This window comes from Bombina bombina, chromosome 1, assembly GCF_027579735.1.
Source record: "Bombina bombina isolate aBomBom1 chromosome 1, aBomBom1.pri, whole genome shotgun sequence".
NCBI lineage: Eukaryota > Metazoa > Chordata > Amphibia > Anura > Bombinatoridae > Bombina > Bombina bombina.
In genome coordinates, this window is record NC_069499.1 from 216,053,635 (window position 1) to 216,072,935 (window position 19,301).

The 19,301-nt window shown below is 38.6% G+C and overlaps 1 protein-coding gene across 1 annotated transcript in view; it reads right to left on the reverse strand.

Annotated features, from left to right (window-relative positions):
• ZFYVE26 (zinc finger FYVE-type containing 26) overlaps positions 1-19,301 on the reverse strand; it is a gene marked incomplete at its 3' end in the record, with an annotated part of 634,764 nt that overhangs the window by 15,016 nt on the left and 600,447 nt on the right. The window contains 3 exon segments of the mRNA XM_053697844.1: positions 569-628; positions 3,072-3,213; positions 6,321-6,523. Of these exon segments, the coding sequence (XP_053553819.1) occupies positions 569-628; positions 3,072-3,213; positions 6,321-6,523 (405 nt within the window).

The window sequence follows — 19,301 nt, forward strand, 5'->3', positions numbered from 1 at the left end:
CTTTTGCCACGGAACCTTTTACATACTGACATTGTCAGGTTTGGAGAAGAATCTTGGCTGTGTGAGTGCAGCAGGAGAACATCTATCGGCTTGCAGCTTACCTGGTCCGGCCATTGGCCCCAAAAAACGTGGGTGCCATTTTCCAGACGCCTATCCGGATTCCACAGGTTCTCTGGGTGAGACCTCCAGCGTACTGACTGCTGTATTTTGAATGTCAGCCTGCTTTCTCGCACCTTATTCACTTAAGGTGCCACTTTCCTTGTGAGTAGTTTTTTGCACATCACTCATATTTGTTGTTTAAACGATTCACACTATGTTGGCGCCCCTTGTTTATTTTCCATCATATATATCTATTAAAAGGGCTTTAGGTAATACATTTGTTTAGCTCACAGTAGGCAAAAAAGTGATAGAAACCCTTCACGCAGTGGTACATTACTATCACATATAGCCGTCTCACATTCAAGTATTAGCAGTTTACTCTTCTAATATAACAATGCACAGACTAAATAAAGATAAAACACTACAGACGTTCCTTGAATAAGGTTGCTACCTGGAGACGGATGCTTACCTGGATGACCCGAAAAGCAATTCCAAAACCTTCTATTACGTTCTTGCCTCCTAAAATAACCTATCAAAAAAGGAATACATAGAGTTAAAAATGCAACAATAGTATAAAGCACAATACCTATTATACATAATATAACATGTGATGCCAGTATGCATGTTATAACGTTAAAAATGTGATGTATCTGTCTGTTTTTTTGCTTAAGGTTTGTATTATGGTATGGGCAAATATTTGTTATTCAGCATTTGTTTACCAAATGAATGCGGAACGTGGCCACAGGGAGCAGCATATGGCTATTTTCAGAGCTGGATTTTTTGTTGTAAAAGTTTATCACAAAAAGATCTGGATTTGCACAGATGTTTGTGTGTTGCACTTTTATACTAAAAAAATAGCCAAATGCAGCTGCCTATAGCCATATTCCGCATCCATTTAGTAAATGAATGACGAATATGTGCCTATGCCTAGTACGCATATGTGTATCTAGATCCTATTCTAGAACACACTTTGTCTAGTTAGGTCAATAGTTTGGTCTTTGGCAAGTGCTGACCAAAAGATTAATCCAGCTGGATGTAAACATGGAAAACTCAAAGGCTTTGTAAGAGTGCTCATCATGAGATTGAAATTGTTGTAATTAAGTTTAACCCCTTAACGACCATGATGTACCCTGTACATCGCTGGTTGTTAAGTTTATTTTTGCCCGTAATTGTGTGGGTCTCGCTGGAGCAAGACTGCGCTATTAATAACCTGCAATGAAGCGTTAGTAATAAAGGAATTGGCTAAATCAAGAACCTTAATCCTGTCTTGGATCTCCTCCAAGGGAGTCTCTGCCTGAAGAGACTAAGACAATGCGTCGAACCAATAGGCTGCCGCAATTGTCACAGTGGCAATACACACTGCAGGTTGCCATTGGAGACCCTAATGAACATACATCTTTTTCAAGTAAGCCTCCAGTTTCTTATCCATTGGATAAGGCTACCGACGTATCTTCCTCATCAGACTTATAAGAAAGGGCAATCTGTGTAGCTAAGACTGGAGCAGACGCCTTAATGTCTGATTCTTTAATTTTCCTCTTGCATCTTCCTTGAAGCATGGGAATGGCAGCTAATGCCTCAGATATCGCAGAAGATACCTGGGCGGCAATCTCTGCTTGCAAATACACTCCTCTGAGCAACATCTTCCTAAGAGACATTTAGCTTAGACACAAAAAGCTTATCTTTATTTTTTAAAGTTCTCTCTATGCAAGAGGAACAAAATTGCATGGGTGGCAACACCTGACTTTCCAAACAAAAGATACATGAGTCCATAAAAGTAGTATCCTGATCCATTATGTAAGAAAAAAGATAATTACAAAATATGTAATTCAGTACTGTCCCTTTAAATACTAAATGCGGTGAAAACGATGTGCTTTTAAACCGCTGAGGACTCTAAGATAATAAGGTTGTTTGCTTTTAACAAGAGGCTGTTATATGGATCCTAGCCTACAGCACCTGGTATTCCCTCCAGTCTACTCCCTCAGTCTATGACTGAAGTGCTTACCTGCCCCTCTCTGCGAAGGCTATCAGAAACGCTTGCCGGGCTCTTGAAGTGCGACTGCTTATTTCCTCAGCGTCTGCACCGACTAACCCGGTACAGCCGATGGTCATGTGACCGGCTTTAGAGAAGTTACGCCACTAGTGCTAAAGGCGCACTTCCAATTGGAAGAGAAGGGGCCAAAATGTAACCTTTTCCTGTAGCACTCAATAAATCCTAACCGGAACCAAGGAATAAAGTGTCAGAAGCCAAAATAAAGTTAACCCCTTCAAGAGTGTAACTTTTTGTCTCTCCACATGTAAAAGTGCCTTCCACTGCCAAGATTAACCCTCAGGGTTCTAGCCCCACAATGTATGCAGACTTCGATTCTGTAACCACTCAGTGCCAGTCTCCTCCCAGAAGACACAAAAAAAAGGCACTTACCTGCATCTAGTCGTCCGGAGGGAGGACAGCCTACTCGGTATGAGAGGAAGCCACTTCTCACAGAGACCTGTAGAAAAAGAAGGAACAGAGTAAACCTACTCTGGCTTTCTATTTTAGGGCAGCGACAATGTTAGGAAATCGCAGCAAGGCCCACCTTACAAGTTCCTAACTGCTTTAAAGCCACCACTACTCTACTAAAGAGATTGACGTGGACTACAGCTATACCCAGAACACAGGAAACATTAGAGCAAACCTACTATAGCTTTCAAAATAATAAAATCTTGCTTGTAGCGAAGAAATTCAGACACCAAAAACGTCACCTCCTCCATTGACAGAGGCAAAGAGAATGACTGGGGTTTGTGGGAAAGGGAGCGATACTTAACAGTTTGACTGTGGTGCTCTTTGCCTCCCCCTGCTGGCCAAGAGTGATATTCCCAACAGTAATTGAGGACGCCATGGACTCATCATATCTTAGGAAAGAAATGCCTGCTTATAAACAAATACAATAAAATAAACATGTTAAACTGTACAAACTGAGGTAGAAGCCACGTACCCTACAGGCTACATCTATCATTTTTGAACTGTGTCCAAAGAGTGTTGGAGGAGGTTCATCAGAGATCTGTGTGGTGCCAGATGCCTCACATCGTTGTAGGAACCGCGTAACCTCTAGCTGTAGCTCAACCGTGTTTATATGCCTGTGTCAAAACAAAAGTGCCTGTTAGCAATACGTTATTTCAAGTGCGGCTACAATTAATTACTAGCGTTATTTCTAGAGCTGCAACAACTAATTGATATAATTGATAATAATCGATTATGAAAATAGTTGTCAACGAATCTCGTTATCGATTAGTTGGTCTCTACACGGCACCAGCTGCTTTACTGAGATGAACTCCTGCACATGGTATTGCCTTTTATGGTTATGTCCTTAGCCTAAAGGACGTCTACTTTTCACTTTTTCAGGACTTTTGCAGCTAATGTGCAACCCAGAAATAACAGGAGTCATAATATGGATTGTTTTATTATATTCAAATCAGGTGACTTAGGACTATACTTTGCATTGTATAGTGCCGAGTTTGTGATTTACACCTAGTCCTAGTTTGATGGGAGTTATTTGGATTGATGTGCACTATTATCTGTTTGCCCAATAATTAGTTGATTGCATGCTATTGCTGATTATATGTACTGTATAGATAAATGTGTAAGGCTTTGTTCGGTTATTGATATATAGTCCTTAAAATTTTTTTTTTTTATTGTTTAAAAAAAAATAAAAAAAAATTAATAAATTGTAATAAGTACCAGATTCAATATCTGTAAGTATATATTTGATATTTTAAGAGCGGACTAGATATTCTTTCCCTAACCTTGTAGCTGGTTATTTACCATTGCATACAGTGTAGATATTTAAGATATTTTTTATTTTAGAATGAAGTCCAGGATTACTTTATTGAGAGGCCCCTTTCCAAGGAGGAAAATACTTTGCATTGGTGGAGAGCCAACAATGATAAATATCCCACCTTGGAGAAATTGGCAGAACCCTACTTATGCATCTCAGGCACCTCAACAACATCTGAGTACCTCTTCTCTGCTGCAGGCAAAATAGTTTGCAAAAAGAGCCAGCCTCAGCCAGGAGCATGTGGACATGTTGACATTTTTGCATTTTAATGCAAAGTTTCTGAAAATGTATTACAGAATGTTTTAAACAGTGATAGTCTACCTCTTTCTAGATTTACCTCTTTTCAACAGTTTGTGGTTTTGTTTGGCTTATAAAATGTGTAAAAATGTGTTCTGCTGCTTAAAAATTGGACAAAGAGTTGTGTTAATGTAAAATTTTAGTCTGAAGTTTTATATTTGTAGCACTCAGTATGTGGATTTTATTTTAAATACAGGAAAAAGTTATTGTTTTTTTTTTAATCCGATTAATCAAAAAAATAATTGGCCGATTAATCGATTCTGAAAATTAATAATAATAATTGTTAGTTGCAGCTCTAGTTATTTCAGACATGGGGGGGTTATTTGGTTCTTAATGATCATATTTGCAATGTCAAATAATATTTATGACAAACATTTTTTGTTATGTTTAACCTATTATAGAATGCTTTATATTTATGTAAATATATTAACTTAATCAAGTGTAAAAATGGATAAAGCATTATAGCGCTATAATGTAATCAAAAGGTTCTCATCACATCATGAACTAGGAGACTTAAAAGACTGCTAATAAACAGCACACATCCTTGAATATAATATCCCAAAATTCTTAACAGTGCATAAAGAAGCTATCAATTCTAGAGCCAGAAAAGAAAAAAAGGCCTCAGAAAATATGATATTTCTAAACAAAGAGCCCACTTCAGAGTATTCAATTCAGTGTACATAACAAAATGCAGTCATCTATTTTGCTATGATTTAAAAATATTTTAAAAATCTATATTTCAAATTTCATAATGTTCACACAAGTTCAATAAACGATAAATAATCAAAATCTGAAAGCTAGATTGTAATCTCTACAGAGCAGGGCTCTCTTCCTCCTATGCCAATCACATTGTCAAGTCTATTTGTATTGTGCTGTATACTCTTATGATAATGAATTCAGCACTGCAGAATATTGTGGAACGTTATACATAAATGATAATCTACAGAGCTAAGGAGGCTTGTATAAAGGTTTTACTGAATCCTCCGAACTGAAGGCCAAGGTAGCGAGCACACTACTTTCAACCAGATGTGAAAGACAAAATACATTTTTTTTAAAAAAGGTCCAAAATCAAACACTAACAATAAATACAAATTTGATGAAGGCAGCACTGGTACAATGTCATCAATCAAACTGAAAAAATAAGAAGCAAAAGAAGGCGCCACATATTGTGAAACTGAATGCCAATTCCACAAACAGTAAAGTGAGAGTAACATCACTCACAAATGGAAAATCACTCCTATCGCTGTGTCATGTATGACAGTGAGCAGAACCAATGAGACAATGTAGCCTGCCTGCAATAGTACACAGGGATGCTTTTATGTTTGTGAGTGATACTATTCTCACACAACGTGGTTTGTGGAACTGCTGTGCAGTTTTACACTACATGGCTCTTTGTTTAGCTTGTTTTCTGGGCACTAAGATTTCCACAAGTGTTGTAAGCTGTGTTCTACTCCCTGGCATATCCAGATGAGATGCATACTAACTAAATAACACCCCATTATATAATAAGGTTCCACTTTAAAAAAAATCTTAAGTATCTTAAAAAGGGTCATTGGGGACACACTGTCACTTCATAACCTCCATATCTTAGATTTCATGGGGGTTATGGTGCTCCTTCATATGTCATTCTCTTTGTTATATTCCCTGGGGGGTCTAGTGGGGTTTTTGTTGGACCACTGTCCTCCTTGTGCCAGCTTTTTTTGATAACAAGCCCTGGGTACCATCTGCCAATGTTTCTTTATTAAATTCTAGAAACAACAAAATTGTTTCAGGGAACTTTTCATTTTGTGTAAGTGATGATGGCAGTTTTCACCAGTGACAATGCATGCCCCATATAAATGGCAAGAGAGCAGAGGAACTTTGCCATTTTGCCTGCAGACCATAACAACCAGAGCAGTGCACAGAATGGCTGAGACTAGTTATCTGCAAAAGACATGTAAAGATAAGGCGGCCTATAAGCTCCCCATTGCTTAAGCTCAAACGCAGGGTACAGAGCAGATCTCAATGGTTAATTACTTGGCAACAAGTTTAGTTCAATGTGACATTCTGCGGGGTCAATAAGAATGGCAATATTTTATTGCTGTCTAAGTACATTTATTAATATCCACATACCTGGAAATATCAGCAGCAGACATTTTTTTTCTAAAGGTGTCAAACGATTTCCTTCTGCTGCTACTACGAGATATTTCTTGTAAGCAAATTCTGAGATGATCCTTGGATTTTATCAACCAGTTCTGGTTATCACCCAAGTCACGATAGCTCTTTGCTTTATGAGAGAAGAATCGAATGCATGTCATTGCAGCACGGACATGATCCTGTAAGATGTTAGAATGAAAATCCTATTAGAATACAGACATTTACCACACCTTTAAAAAAAGAAAAAAAAAAGAAAAGAAGAAAACAAATACATTTTATGGGACATTAGGGAGATTTTAATATAAAATGTGCAGTAACAAAGAATGTAATATACATTTATTATTTATTTCCCCCCCCCTTTTCCTACAATTTAATTTTGAAAATTGTGGACTTCCAATTCCACTAAGTTTCTATAAAGTAATGGGCACCATCATGCTGGAACCTAGATTTCCCATTATCTCACTTTTGTTGAGGACAATTAGGAACAAATATAAACAAAGTGTCCAAGCACTGAAGTGTGAAAGCAATGTCTTAAAGGCAATCCTGCTATATCGCTTGCAATTATTGTATGTTTAATATCTGTCCATAATACCCTCCTGCAAAAGAGAGAGCGATAAGGGGAAGACTAGGTTCCAGCTTGGCTGCCCCCATCACTTTATAGAAAGTGAAGTACTTTTTAGAAACTAAAACCTGACACTTATTGCTTCAATATTTAAACTACACGATTTTAAAAAATACATCACTATATTATTCTCAAGCATATCTCTTCTTCTAATGCATCATTAAACCTGGCATTTATTTACATAGTAAAAGTGCTTCAAAGGACGTAAATTGCTTCAATACAAGATTAGTCCAGAGTAAAAAAAGTGGTCTTCGTGCCTCAAAAACAAGAACATTGTATTGCTTATATTTGTAAAAAAGGATAGGTTGCCGAAAGACAACTTATGTATATTGTTTGTGACAAGAAGACAAAATTTAAGGCTGGAGGACAGGAGATTTAATCTCCTGCAGCTGAAACGTTTCATCACTGTAAAAGCAATACAATTGTAGAACTCATTACCAAAGGAGCAGAGACGTGCAGTCACTAAAGGCATGTGAGGCAGGGCTTCACCTGTCATATGGGCAAAAATATATATATTTTTTTTTATTGGCTTTTAAAAAATTTTTTTAAAAAATATATTGCAATTCCCCCCCCCCCACCATTTTTTTTCCTCACAGCTACATGTTGTGCAATGAAGAAACACAAGCAGGTCTGCTGCCCTCCATTACACAACATGCTGCACCACCTACTGGATGAAAGTGGTTAAGATCATAGCATGGCCCATAAGTGCTTATTTGAGGCAGGCCTCTTTGGGGCTGACCTGGGGGAGCCAATCCAGTGAGAGGCATCAGTCAGGGGAACTTAGGGTTGGGGCTGGATGTTAAATCATATAAAACAAAACAAAAACGGAACCCCCCCCCCCCAACTTTAATGTATTTTGTTGCTGCCCTGTGCAGCTGCCAGCTTTGCTTGAGTGAAAAAGAGAGTTCTGTACTTCCCCTCCAAGTGCAGTGGAATGTGCCGCTGTCACTTCCTTACAGATCAGGAAGAGATGCAGTGAGTAGTGTTTTAGACACATTTTATTGAAGTGCTGCAACCTTAGATTTTGCTGAAAGGGATTCTGTTAGTGAAAATGATCATTTAAAGAGACAGTCTACACCAGACTTTTTATTGTTTTAAAAGATAGATAATCCCTTTATTACCCATTCCCCAGTTTTGCATAACCAACACAGTTATATTAATATACTTTTAACCTCTGTGATTATCTTGTATCTAAGCCTCTGCAAACTGCCCCTTTATTTCAGTTCTTTTGACAGACTTGCAGTTTAGCCAATCAGTTCCTGCTCCCAGATAACTTCACGTGCACGAGCACAGTGTTATCTATATGAAACACGTGAACTAACACCCTCTAGTGGTGAAAAACTGTTAAAATGCATTCTGAAAAGAGGTGGTCTTCAAGGTCTAAGAAATTAGCATATGAACCTCCTAGGTTAAGTTTTCAACTAAGAATACCAAGAGAACAAAGCAAAATTGGTGATAAAAGTAAATTGGAAAATTGTTTAAAATGACATGCTCTGAATCATGAAAGTTTATTTTGGCATAGGCTGTCCCTTTAATGAATGTTTTTTTTTTTTTTTTACTCTTTCACAGCAGTTTAAGGATCGTTTTTGTATTTTGTTAACTCAAACTTTACACCCACTACCTTAGCAGCTTGCCTCTGTACTGCACACTAGTTTATAGTCTCACTCTCTTTCTGAACTTATGAACTCTCTGTAGCTCTGCAACTGTGTTTTCTCACAACATTATCTTACTATTATGCTGTTTGTATGGATGAGTTGTTATTTGACCAGAGTAAGCTAGACCAACAGCATGGTAATATAAAATTAAACCAAGCAGTTTAGAATGAGTTATAGCAAATGGCTCCTATAGCTATAGTATTTCATTTAAACCAGTGATTCCTTAGGTGTATGTTGGACAACCCTGATGTAGACAAAAAAAAACATAATTTACGTAAGAACTTACCTGATAAATTCATTTCTTTCATATTGGCAAGAGTCCATGAGCTAGTGACGTATGGTTATATACAATCCTACCAGGAGGGGCAAAGTTTCCCAAACCTCAAAATGCCTATAAATACACCCCTCACCACACCCACAATTCAGTTTAACGAATAGCCAAGTAGTGGGGTGATAAAGAAAGGAGTAAAAAAGCATCAGCAAAGGAATTTGGAAATAATTGTGCTTTATACAAAAAAAAATCATAACCATCATAAAAAGGGTGGGCCTCATGGACTCTTGCCAATATGAAAGAAATGAATTTATCAGTTAAGTTCTTACATAAATTATGTTTTCTTTCATGTAATTGGCAAGAGTCCATGAGCTAGTGACGTATGGGATATCAAATACCCAAGATGTGGAACTCCACGCAATAATCACTAGAGAGGGAGGGATAAAAAATAAACAACAGCCAAATGCTGAAAAAATAATCCACAACCCAAATATAAGTTATTCTCATGAAGAAAAGAAAAACTTAAAACAGCAGCAGAAGAATCAAACTGAAACAGCTGCCTGAAGAACTTTTCTACCAAAGACTGCTTCAGAAGAAGCAAATACATCAAAACGGTAGAATTTAGTAAATGTATGCAAAGAGGACCAAGTCACTGCTTTGCAAATCTGATCAACTGAAGCTTCATTCTTAAAAGCCCACGAAGTGGAGACTGATCTAGTAGAATGAGCTGTAATTCTCTGAGGCGGGGCTTGACCCGACTCCAAATAAGCTTGATGAATCAAAAGCTTTAACCAAGAGGCCAAGGAAATAGCAGAGGTCTTCTGACCTTTCCTAGGACCAGAAAATATAACAAATAGACTAGAAGTCTTCCTGAAATCTTTAGTAGCTTCAAAATAATATTTAAAAGCTCTTACCACATCCAAAGAATGTAAAGATCTTTCCAAAGGATTCTTAGGATTAGGACACAAGGAAGGGACAACAATTTCTCTACTAATGTTGTTAGAATTCACAACCTTAGGTAAAAATTCAAATGAAGTTCAGAAAAGGAGATTCACAAGAAAGAGCAGATGGCTCAGAAACTCTTCTAGCACAAGAGATAGCCAAAAGGAACAACACTTTCCAAGAAAGTAGTTTAATATCCAAAGAATGCATAGGCTCAAAAGGAGGAACCTGTAACGCCTTCAAAACCAAATTAAGACTCCAAGGAGGAGAAATTGATTTAATGAGGGGGGGCGGAGCCAGCTAGCTTGCAGGGCAGACGTGTGAGACCAGAGCTCTTGCCCTAATTATGCATAAATAAGTTAAAAATTAATATTTCTACATACACAATTACATTAGACTGATATAGGGACGTTAAGCTCATTACCCACAACATGGAGGAGGATTTTTACTTTAAAATTCAGGCTCTATTTGCTGAGTCTGAGCGGCAGATCCAACGCAGATTTGACCGGCTCATGGAGCTACTGGAGGCCCCTATGACGCAGCCTTGTAAAACCAGAAGGGTGGAAATGACGGCTCTAAGCACTACGAAAGGAGGCCCGCAGCTGTGGGATGTCAGCACACTCATCGGAACTACCGATGTCGGCAACCAGGAAACTCCTGGAGGACTCGACCTGCCTTGGATGGAAGCTGCTGGGGCGGTAGTGGCTATTAACGCCACACAAGAAATTACAGAGGCCCACGAAAGTTGCCCTAATGGGAATACCCAGAGGGCTGGTGCTTACCTGGAACTTCACAACTGCCCTCTTGATGGATGCTGCGTGGCTGTGCAGGGGAGAGCGGCCGGCTCCCGAATGTGCAGCTCCGTTGCTTTGGGGCATGACGCTGCAGACTCTGAGGTTTTGGGGCTAACGGCTGAAATGTCAGCTTCTCTGGGTTTCCTGGTCCGGGGAAGAGTGCACAGGTTGGAAGTCCTAGGGAGCCTATGCAGAGAGGTCGGTTTTGACCCACTGGACTTACACAGAGGTGGCAGTGAGGTTTCCCGAAATCGGCGAGTGGGCACAGCAGAACAGACTGGTATGCGGGTAAACTTATATGCCCTGTTTTTGCAGATGTGTACAGACTCTGCTTACATTCTGTCCTGGACATTAGGGAATATAAATGACGGCCCTGGGCCTGAGACTTTACCTAAAGGATCCTCTGAAGGCTTAGGACATGTGGGACAAATGTGAAGATCCCTGAGAGGACTTAAAGCGTATAACTTTTTATTTGTCCCACTTTATATTGCCCTTAGATGGATATTATTTGCGCTGTAGCTACAGTTCCATATTCAGAGATAGTTAATTCCCCTTATTACTATGTGACACTTTACTTTTTTCTTCAGCCCTAAATAAGTAGACATATGTACATAGTCATGCAATCCTACTGCACCATAGCTGTCTGCAAGAATTACCAATAACTTCATGTGTTTCTAGCAACAAAGCATACAGTGATGGACCTAATTATCTGGTTGTTATAAGATAGCACTGTCTAATTTTAAGTGTTAAGCTGCTAATAATGTGGGGCATGGTTTTAGGTATTTCATTTCTTTTTCAATGTGTAACATATATGTGATCATTCTCCAATTAATAGACCTTACAGAGCCACACTACAGCCCCTAGAAATGTCCTTTAGAGATAACGATATTGGACTTATGAGACATGCAAATAGTTCTCTGGGAGAACCATAATGTATATTGTTAATGTGTGATGTTTTTCCATGACAGTATTATACTCATCCTCACTGTCCTAAATATTTAACTGTGTAATGTTTGATGTCTTACAGCTGTTTGTATTAATTGTTGGATAGTTCCGAATTACTTGTAGATAACCACTGATCCCAGTACACTTAGAGCCTCTATTATGGATCCTTTGCAAATTATCAGCCCTGGATCCGCCCCCCCTCTTTCCCTCTTCCCTCCCTCCCCCTCACCCCCCCTCTCTCCCTCTCCCCCCCTCTTCCTCTTCCTCTTCCCCCCTCTCTCTCTCTTTCCCCCTCTCCTTCTCTCCCCCTCCCCCCACCTACCCCCTCTCTCCCTTTCCCCCCCCCCTTTTTTTTTCTCCCTCTCCCCCACCTCTATCTCTTCCCCCCTTTTTTCTTCCCTCTCCCTTCCCTTTTACCCCCTCCTCTCTCCCACTCCTTACCCCCCCTCTCCATCTTTTTCCCTCCCTCTCCCAAGTATGTGGTAAGGGATAAACATCTTATCCTCCACATTCCCATTTGGCAGAGTTGTATAGTCTCTGCCCTGTCCGTGGAGCCTTGTCCGAGTGTTTCCCGATATGATTGCAAAACTGGTTCTTCAGGAATTTACTGATTGTTACTCTGTGTTCAATACCTATCGACTCTTTATCACTTTCTTTTTAGTATAAGGGATAGATCACTTATGTATCTAATGTATGCGATAGAACTACTGGCGTGATGCAAAAGGTCTAGAGATTTTATATTTCTTACTAGATTATAAGCATTTTTGAACCTACAACTTTTAGATTCACACTCAGTGACCTCCTGACAGCTGTTTTAATGCGAATAGTCACACGCTTGTACCTATTAAGGTTTAAGTTTAAATATGAATCAGTCCCTGTAGTTTATTTCCCTGAAGTAGTGTAAGGTACTTGCATATAAATTGTTATTCTTAATTTTTTTTTCATCTCCTTCAATTTTATTGTTAGTTTTTTGGACCTAACCATGGTCCCAGCGGCTATAGAAAGGAGGATATAAAGTGTAGGCCTTGATTGGGCCTGTACTAATGAAAAGCCCTCTGAGTAGTACATTTCCTTTAATGAGGTCCAAAAGTGGCCTCGGCTACCATTGGGGGAAAAGGGGGTGATTTGAGGTTTGCTCTGTCATTTTATGTATATCCCAATCTGCAAGTCTTCTATGAATGTTATGATAAGGGATCTATTCCTAAATATGTTCATAAGCATCTGTTTATGTCCACGAAACCTGTCTTTTTATATATTATGTGCCATATGTTTGTCTGAGCAAACTGATTCTTGTTTTGTTTATGTTATTCCCTCAATAAAAAAAAAAAAAAAAAAAAATTTGATTTAATGACGGGCTTAATTCGAACTAAAGCCTGTACAAAACAGTGAATATCAGGAAGTTTAGCAATCTTTCTGTGAAATAAAACAGAAAGAGCAGAGATTAGTCCCTTCAAGGAACTTGCAGACAAACCCCTATCCAAACCATCCTGGAGAAACTGTAAAATTCTAGGAATTCTAAAAGAATGCCAAGAGAATTTATGAGAAGAACACCATGAAAAGTAAATCTTCCAAACTCGATAATAAATCTTCCTAGAGACAGATTTACGAGCTTGTAACATAGTATTAACCTCTTAAGGACATATGACGGCATTTTTCCGTCATAAAACAATTGAGCAAACAGAAAGCTGTGTCCTTAAAAGGTTAATTACTGAGTCCGAGAAACCTCTATGACTTAATACTAAGCGTTCAATTTCCATACCTTCAAATTTAATGATTTGAGATCCTGATGGAAAAATGGACCTTGAGACGGTAGGTCCGGCCTTAACGGAAGTGGCCAAGGTTGGCAACTGGACATCCGAACAAGATCCGCATACCAAAACCTGTGGTGCCATGCTGGAGCCACCAGCAACACAAACGATTGTTCCATGATGATCTTGGAGATCACTCTTGGAAGAAGAACTAGAGGCGGGAAGATGTAAGCAGGTTGATAACACCAAGGAAGTGTCAGCGCATCCACTGCTTCCGCCTGAGAATCCCTGGACCTGGACAGGTATCTGGGAAGTTTCTTGTTTAGATGAGAAGCCATCAGATCTATTTCTGGAAGACCACACATCTGAACATTCTGAGGAAACACATCCGGATGGAGAGACCACTCCGCTGGATGTAAAGTCTGACGGCTGAGATAATCCGCCTCCCAATTGTCTACACCTGGGATATGGACCGCAGAAATTAGACAAGAGCTGGATTCCGCCCAAACCAATACTTCTTTCATAGCTAGGGGACTGTGAGTCCCACCCTGATGATTGACATATGCCACCATTGTGATATTGTCTGTCTGAAAACAAATCAACGGTTCTCTCTTCAACAAAGGCCAAAACTGAAGAGCTCTGAGAATTGCACAGAGTTCTAAAATATTGATTGGTAATCTCACCTCTTGAGATTTCCAAACTCCTTGTGCTGTCAGAGATCCCCAGACAGCTCCCCAACCTGAAAGACTCGCATCTGTTGTGATCACAGTCCAGGTTGGCCGAACAAAAGAGGCCCCTTGAACTAAACACTGGTAATTTAACCACCACATCAGAGAGTGTCGAACATTGGGATTTAAGGATATTAATTGTGATATCTTTGTATAATCCCTGCACCATTGATTCAGCATGCAAAGCTGGAGAGGTCTCATGTGAAAATTAGCAAAAGGAATCGCGTCCGATGCTGCAGTCATGAGGCCTAAAACTTCCATGCACATAGCCACTGAAGGGAATGACTGAGACTGAAGGTGCCGACATGCTGCAACCAATTTCAAACGTCTCTTGTCTGTTAGAGACAGAGTCATGGACATTGAATCTATCTGGAAACCTAAAAAGGTGACCTTTGCCTGAGGAATCAAAAAACTTTTTGGTAAATTGATCCTCCAACCATGTTTTCGAAGAAACACCACAAGTTGACTTGTGTGAGATGCTGCAGAACGTAAAGACTGAGCTAGTACCAAGATATCGTCCAAATAAGGAAACACCGCAATACCCTGTTCTCTGATTACAGAGAGTAGGGCACCCAGAACCTTTGTAAAGATTCTTGGAGCTGTTGCTAGGCCAAATGGAAGAGCAACAAATTGGTAATGCTAGTCTAGAAAAGAGAATCTCAGGAACTGATAATGTTCTGGATGAATCGGAATATGAAGTTAAGCATCCTGCAAGTCTATTGTAGACATATAATTCCTTGCTGAACAAAAGGCAGAATAGTCCTTATAGTCACCATCTTGAAAGTTGGTACTCTTACATAACGATTCAAAATTTTCAGATCCAGAACTGGTCTGAATGAATTTTCCTTCTTTGGGACAATGAATAGATTTGAATAAAACCCCAGGCCTTGTCCCTGAAAGGGAACCGGCATGATAACCCTTGAAACCTCCAGATCTGAAACACACTTCAGGAAAGCCTGAGCTTTTACTGGATTCACTGGGAATGCGTGAGAGAATAAATCTTCTCACAGGAGGTCTTACTCTGAATCCTATTCGGTACCCCTGAGAGACAATGCTCTGAATCCATTTATTTTGGACAGAATTTGCCCAAACATCCTTGAAAAACCTTAACCTGCCCCCCACCAGCTGAACTGGAATGAGGGCCGCACCTTCATGCGGACTTAGGGGCTGACTTTGGTTTCTTAAAAGGCTTGGATTTATTCCAATTTGAGGAAGGCTTCCAATTGGAAACAGTTTCCTTGGGGGAAGGATTAGGTTTTTGTTCCTTATTTTGACGAAAGGAACGAAAACGATTAGAAGCCTTAGATTTACCCGTAGGTTTTTTATCCTGAGGCAAAAAAACTCCTTTCCCCCCCAGTAACAGTTGAAATAATAGAAACCAACTGAGAACCAAATAAATTATTACCTTGGAAAGAAAGAGATAGCAATCTAGACTTAGATGTCATATCAGCATTCCAAGATTTAAGCCACAAAGCTCTTCTAGCTAAAATAGCTAAAGACATGGATCTAACATCAGTTTTGATAATATAAAAAATGGCATCAGAAATAAAATGATTAGCATGTTGCAGTAAGCGAACAATGCTAGATTTGTCAGAATCCAATTCTTGTTGTGCTAAATTCTCCAACCAAAAAGTTGAAGCAGCTGCAACATTAGCCAAAGTAATTGCAGGCCTAAGAAGATGACCTGAATATAAATAGGCTTTCCTTAGATAAGATTCAATATTCCTATCTAAAGGATCTTTAAAGGAAGTACTATCTTCCAAAGGAATAGTGGTTCGTTTAGCAAGAGTCGAAATAGCCCCATCAACTTTGGGGATCTTTTCCCAAAACTCTATTGCAATTGCTGGTAAAGGATACAATTTTTTAAATCTTGCAGAAGGATTAAAAGGAGTACCTGGCTTATTCCATTCCTTAGAAATCATGTCAGAAATAGCATCAGAAATATGAAAAACCTCTGGAGTAATCACAGTAGGTTTAAAAACAGCATTTAAACATTTACTGGTTTTAATATCAAGAGGACTAGCTTCCTCAATATCCAAAGTAATTAACACTTCTTTTAACAAAGAATGCATATACTCTATTTTAAATAAATAAGTAGATTTGTCAGTGTCAATGTCTGAGGAAGGATCTTCTGAATCAGATAGATCCTCATCAGAGGTGGATAATTCATTATGCTGTCGGTCATTTAATCAACTTTATGAGAAGTTTGAAAAGACCTCTTACGCTTATTAGAAGGTGGAAATGCAGACAAAGCCTTCTGAATAGAATCAGTAACAAATTCTTTAAAATTCATAGGTATATCATGTGCATTAAAAGTTGAGGGAACTGCAACCGGCAATGTACTATTACAGATGGACACTATCTGCATGTAAAAGTTTATCATGACAACTATTACAAATGACATTTGGAGATATAATCTCCACAATTTTACAACAAATGCACTTAGCTTTGGTAGAACCGATGTCAGGCAGCAAAGTTCCAGCAGATACTTCTGAGGCAGGATCAGATTGAGACATCTTGCAAAATGTAAAAGAAAAAATAACATATAAAGCAAAATTATCAATTTCCTTATATGTCAGTTTCAGGAATGGGAAAAATGCAAATAGCATAGCCCTCTGACATAGCAAAAGGCAAGAGGCAAAAGCAATGGGGTAATAAATAATGAAAAAAGTTTTGACGCCAAGTATGGCGCACAACGTAACTGAATTTTTTTTTTACCACCAACCATGTCTGGAAATGACACACTCGCGCCACTAACGACGCAACCCTGTGTGAACCCCTGCGTTAAACATGGCGCCGATAATGACAAACTTGTGTCAACAGACGTGCCTTTCGCGCAAAAAAAATTTTTGCGCCAAGAATGACGCAATAAAGTGTAGCATTTAGCGCACCCGCGAGCCTAAGACAGTCCGCAATTTAAACAAGTAGTCAATTGAAAAAAAGACTAAACCCCAGGTAAGAAAAATATTTCTCAAAATTAACTTTCCCAAATATGAAACTGACAATCTACAAAAGGAAATACATGAACCTGACTCATGGCAAATATAAGTACAATACATATATTTAGAACTTTATATAAATGCATACAGTGCCAAACCATAGCTGAGGTGTCTTAAGTAATAAAAACATACTTACCCAAAGACACCCATCCACATATAGCAGACAGCCAAAACAGTACTGAAACAGTTATCAGTAGAGGTAATGGTATATGAGGTAATACTCTCCACGTCCCTCTGACATTCGCTGTACTCTGAGAGGAATCGGGCTTCAAAATGCTGAGAAGCGCATGTCAACGTAGAAATCTTAGCACAAACTTACTTCACCACCTCCATAGGAGGCAAAGTTTGTAAAACTAAATTGTGGGTGTGGTAAGGGGTGTATTTATAGGTATTTTGAGGTTTGGGAAACTTTGCCCCTCCTGGTAGGATTGTATATCCCATACGTCACTAGCTCATGGACTCTTGCCAATTACATGAAAGAAATAATAATTTATTAATGCTCCCATTCATATGTGCTGTTCTGTTTCCGATATTTAAAATAGATTGTAGACTATTAGCATTTGATAGTCACTTAGAATATTACTTAAACATTCAGTGGTGCCTCCCTCATTTCAGTGTTCCCTCTCTCCCCACTTATGTGCCTCTCTCCCTTCTGTCTCACTCCCCTCTGTGTCTCTCTCACTCCCTCTCACTTCTCTCTCTCGCTTTTCCCTCTCTCTCTCTTCTCTGTCTCTCTCTCACTCCCCCCTCTCTCTCCCCTCTGTCTCTCTCACTCACTCCCACTCCCCTCTGTCTCTCTTTCACTACCCTGTCTCTCTCTCTCACTCCCCTCTCTCGCTTTTCTCTCTCTCTCTCTCTCTCTCTCCCCTCTGTGTCTCTCTTTCACTTTCTCTCCCCATCTCTCTCTCACTCTCCCCCGAGTGCTTTTCTGTGTTTCTGTCTACCTTTTATTTATTTAATTAATGAATTGGTGGTGCCATCTGAGGGTGTGGCCTTATTTAAAGACATTTTTATATTTACTGAATAATGAAGGAATCTATAAGCATAATTTGCAGTATTAAAGTAAAAAGTATGTTTTAAACATATTTTAATGGGCCTGGATTTATAGATCTCATAATCAGAGCAAGCATTTGGTTATCTGTCAAGAGTCTCTGTTACAAACCTTTAGACTAAAATCAGATGTTTACTAAGTTGACCAGTTTTCCAAGACACCATTTAAAGGGACATGAAACCCATATGTTTTCTTTCATGATTTAGAAAGAGCATGTAATTTTAAATAACTTTCCAATTTACATCTAATATCTAATTTTCTTAATTCTTTTGATATCCTTTGTTGAAAATCATAACTAAATATGCTCAGTAGCTGCCGATTGGTGGCTGCACATAGATACCTCATGTGATTGGCTCACCCTTGTGCACTGCTATTTCTTCAACAAAGGATATCTAAAGAATGAAGGCGTATCCTAGCCAGTGCCTCACCAGCCTCTGATGTCACCGCACATCAAGGAGATAGTGAATGACAATACCTTAGATATATTTAAAAATGGTTTTGATACATTTCTGTCTAGAAACAGAATATATATATATATATATATATATATATATATATATATATATATATATATATATATATATATATAAAAATATATATATATTTGCTTGTGTTAAATGAGTCACCATTTTTAATGGGATTAATTTAAGCACAACTGGAGCTTTTTTGTAAATATATTATATTTGTATAGGTCAAACTCAATGGACTTCAGTCTTTTTTTCAACCTCATTTACTATGTTAGAATCTCAATAGCACTTAAGATGGTGAACACCAGGTTCTATACTGCCAGGTACCCAGTAAATACCCAGGGCAATAAATCCATAATTTTCTTTCATCAATTAATTAGAAAGTACATAGAACATATTAAAGAGCCACAACAGAGCTCATGAATTATCTTGGCAACAATGACTACAATATCCCGTTTTCATGAAATCATAATCAAGAAAAGATAGATTTTTTTTTTAGATTTGGAGATATATCTATAGAAAATGGTCAAATCCATAGTAACATTTTAAAAAAGTAGCTGTCAAATAATTTAATTGACATAAATAGTTTGTGTCAAAAACAATGGATAACAAAATGTACCAAAAAGTCAGTTGTTAAAATAGTAAAGAATACAAAACAAAAGCACAAATCTGGAAACAATGTTTATTACAGAAAAAAATATAATGTAACTGAATTAGAACAAACAATAAAGGAAG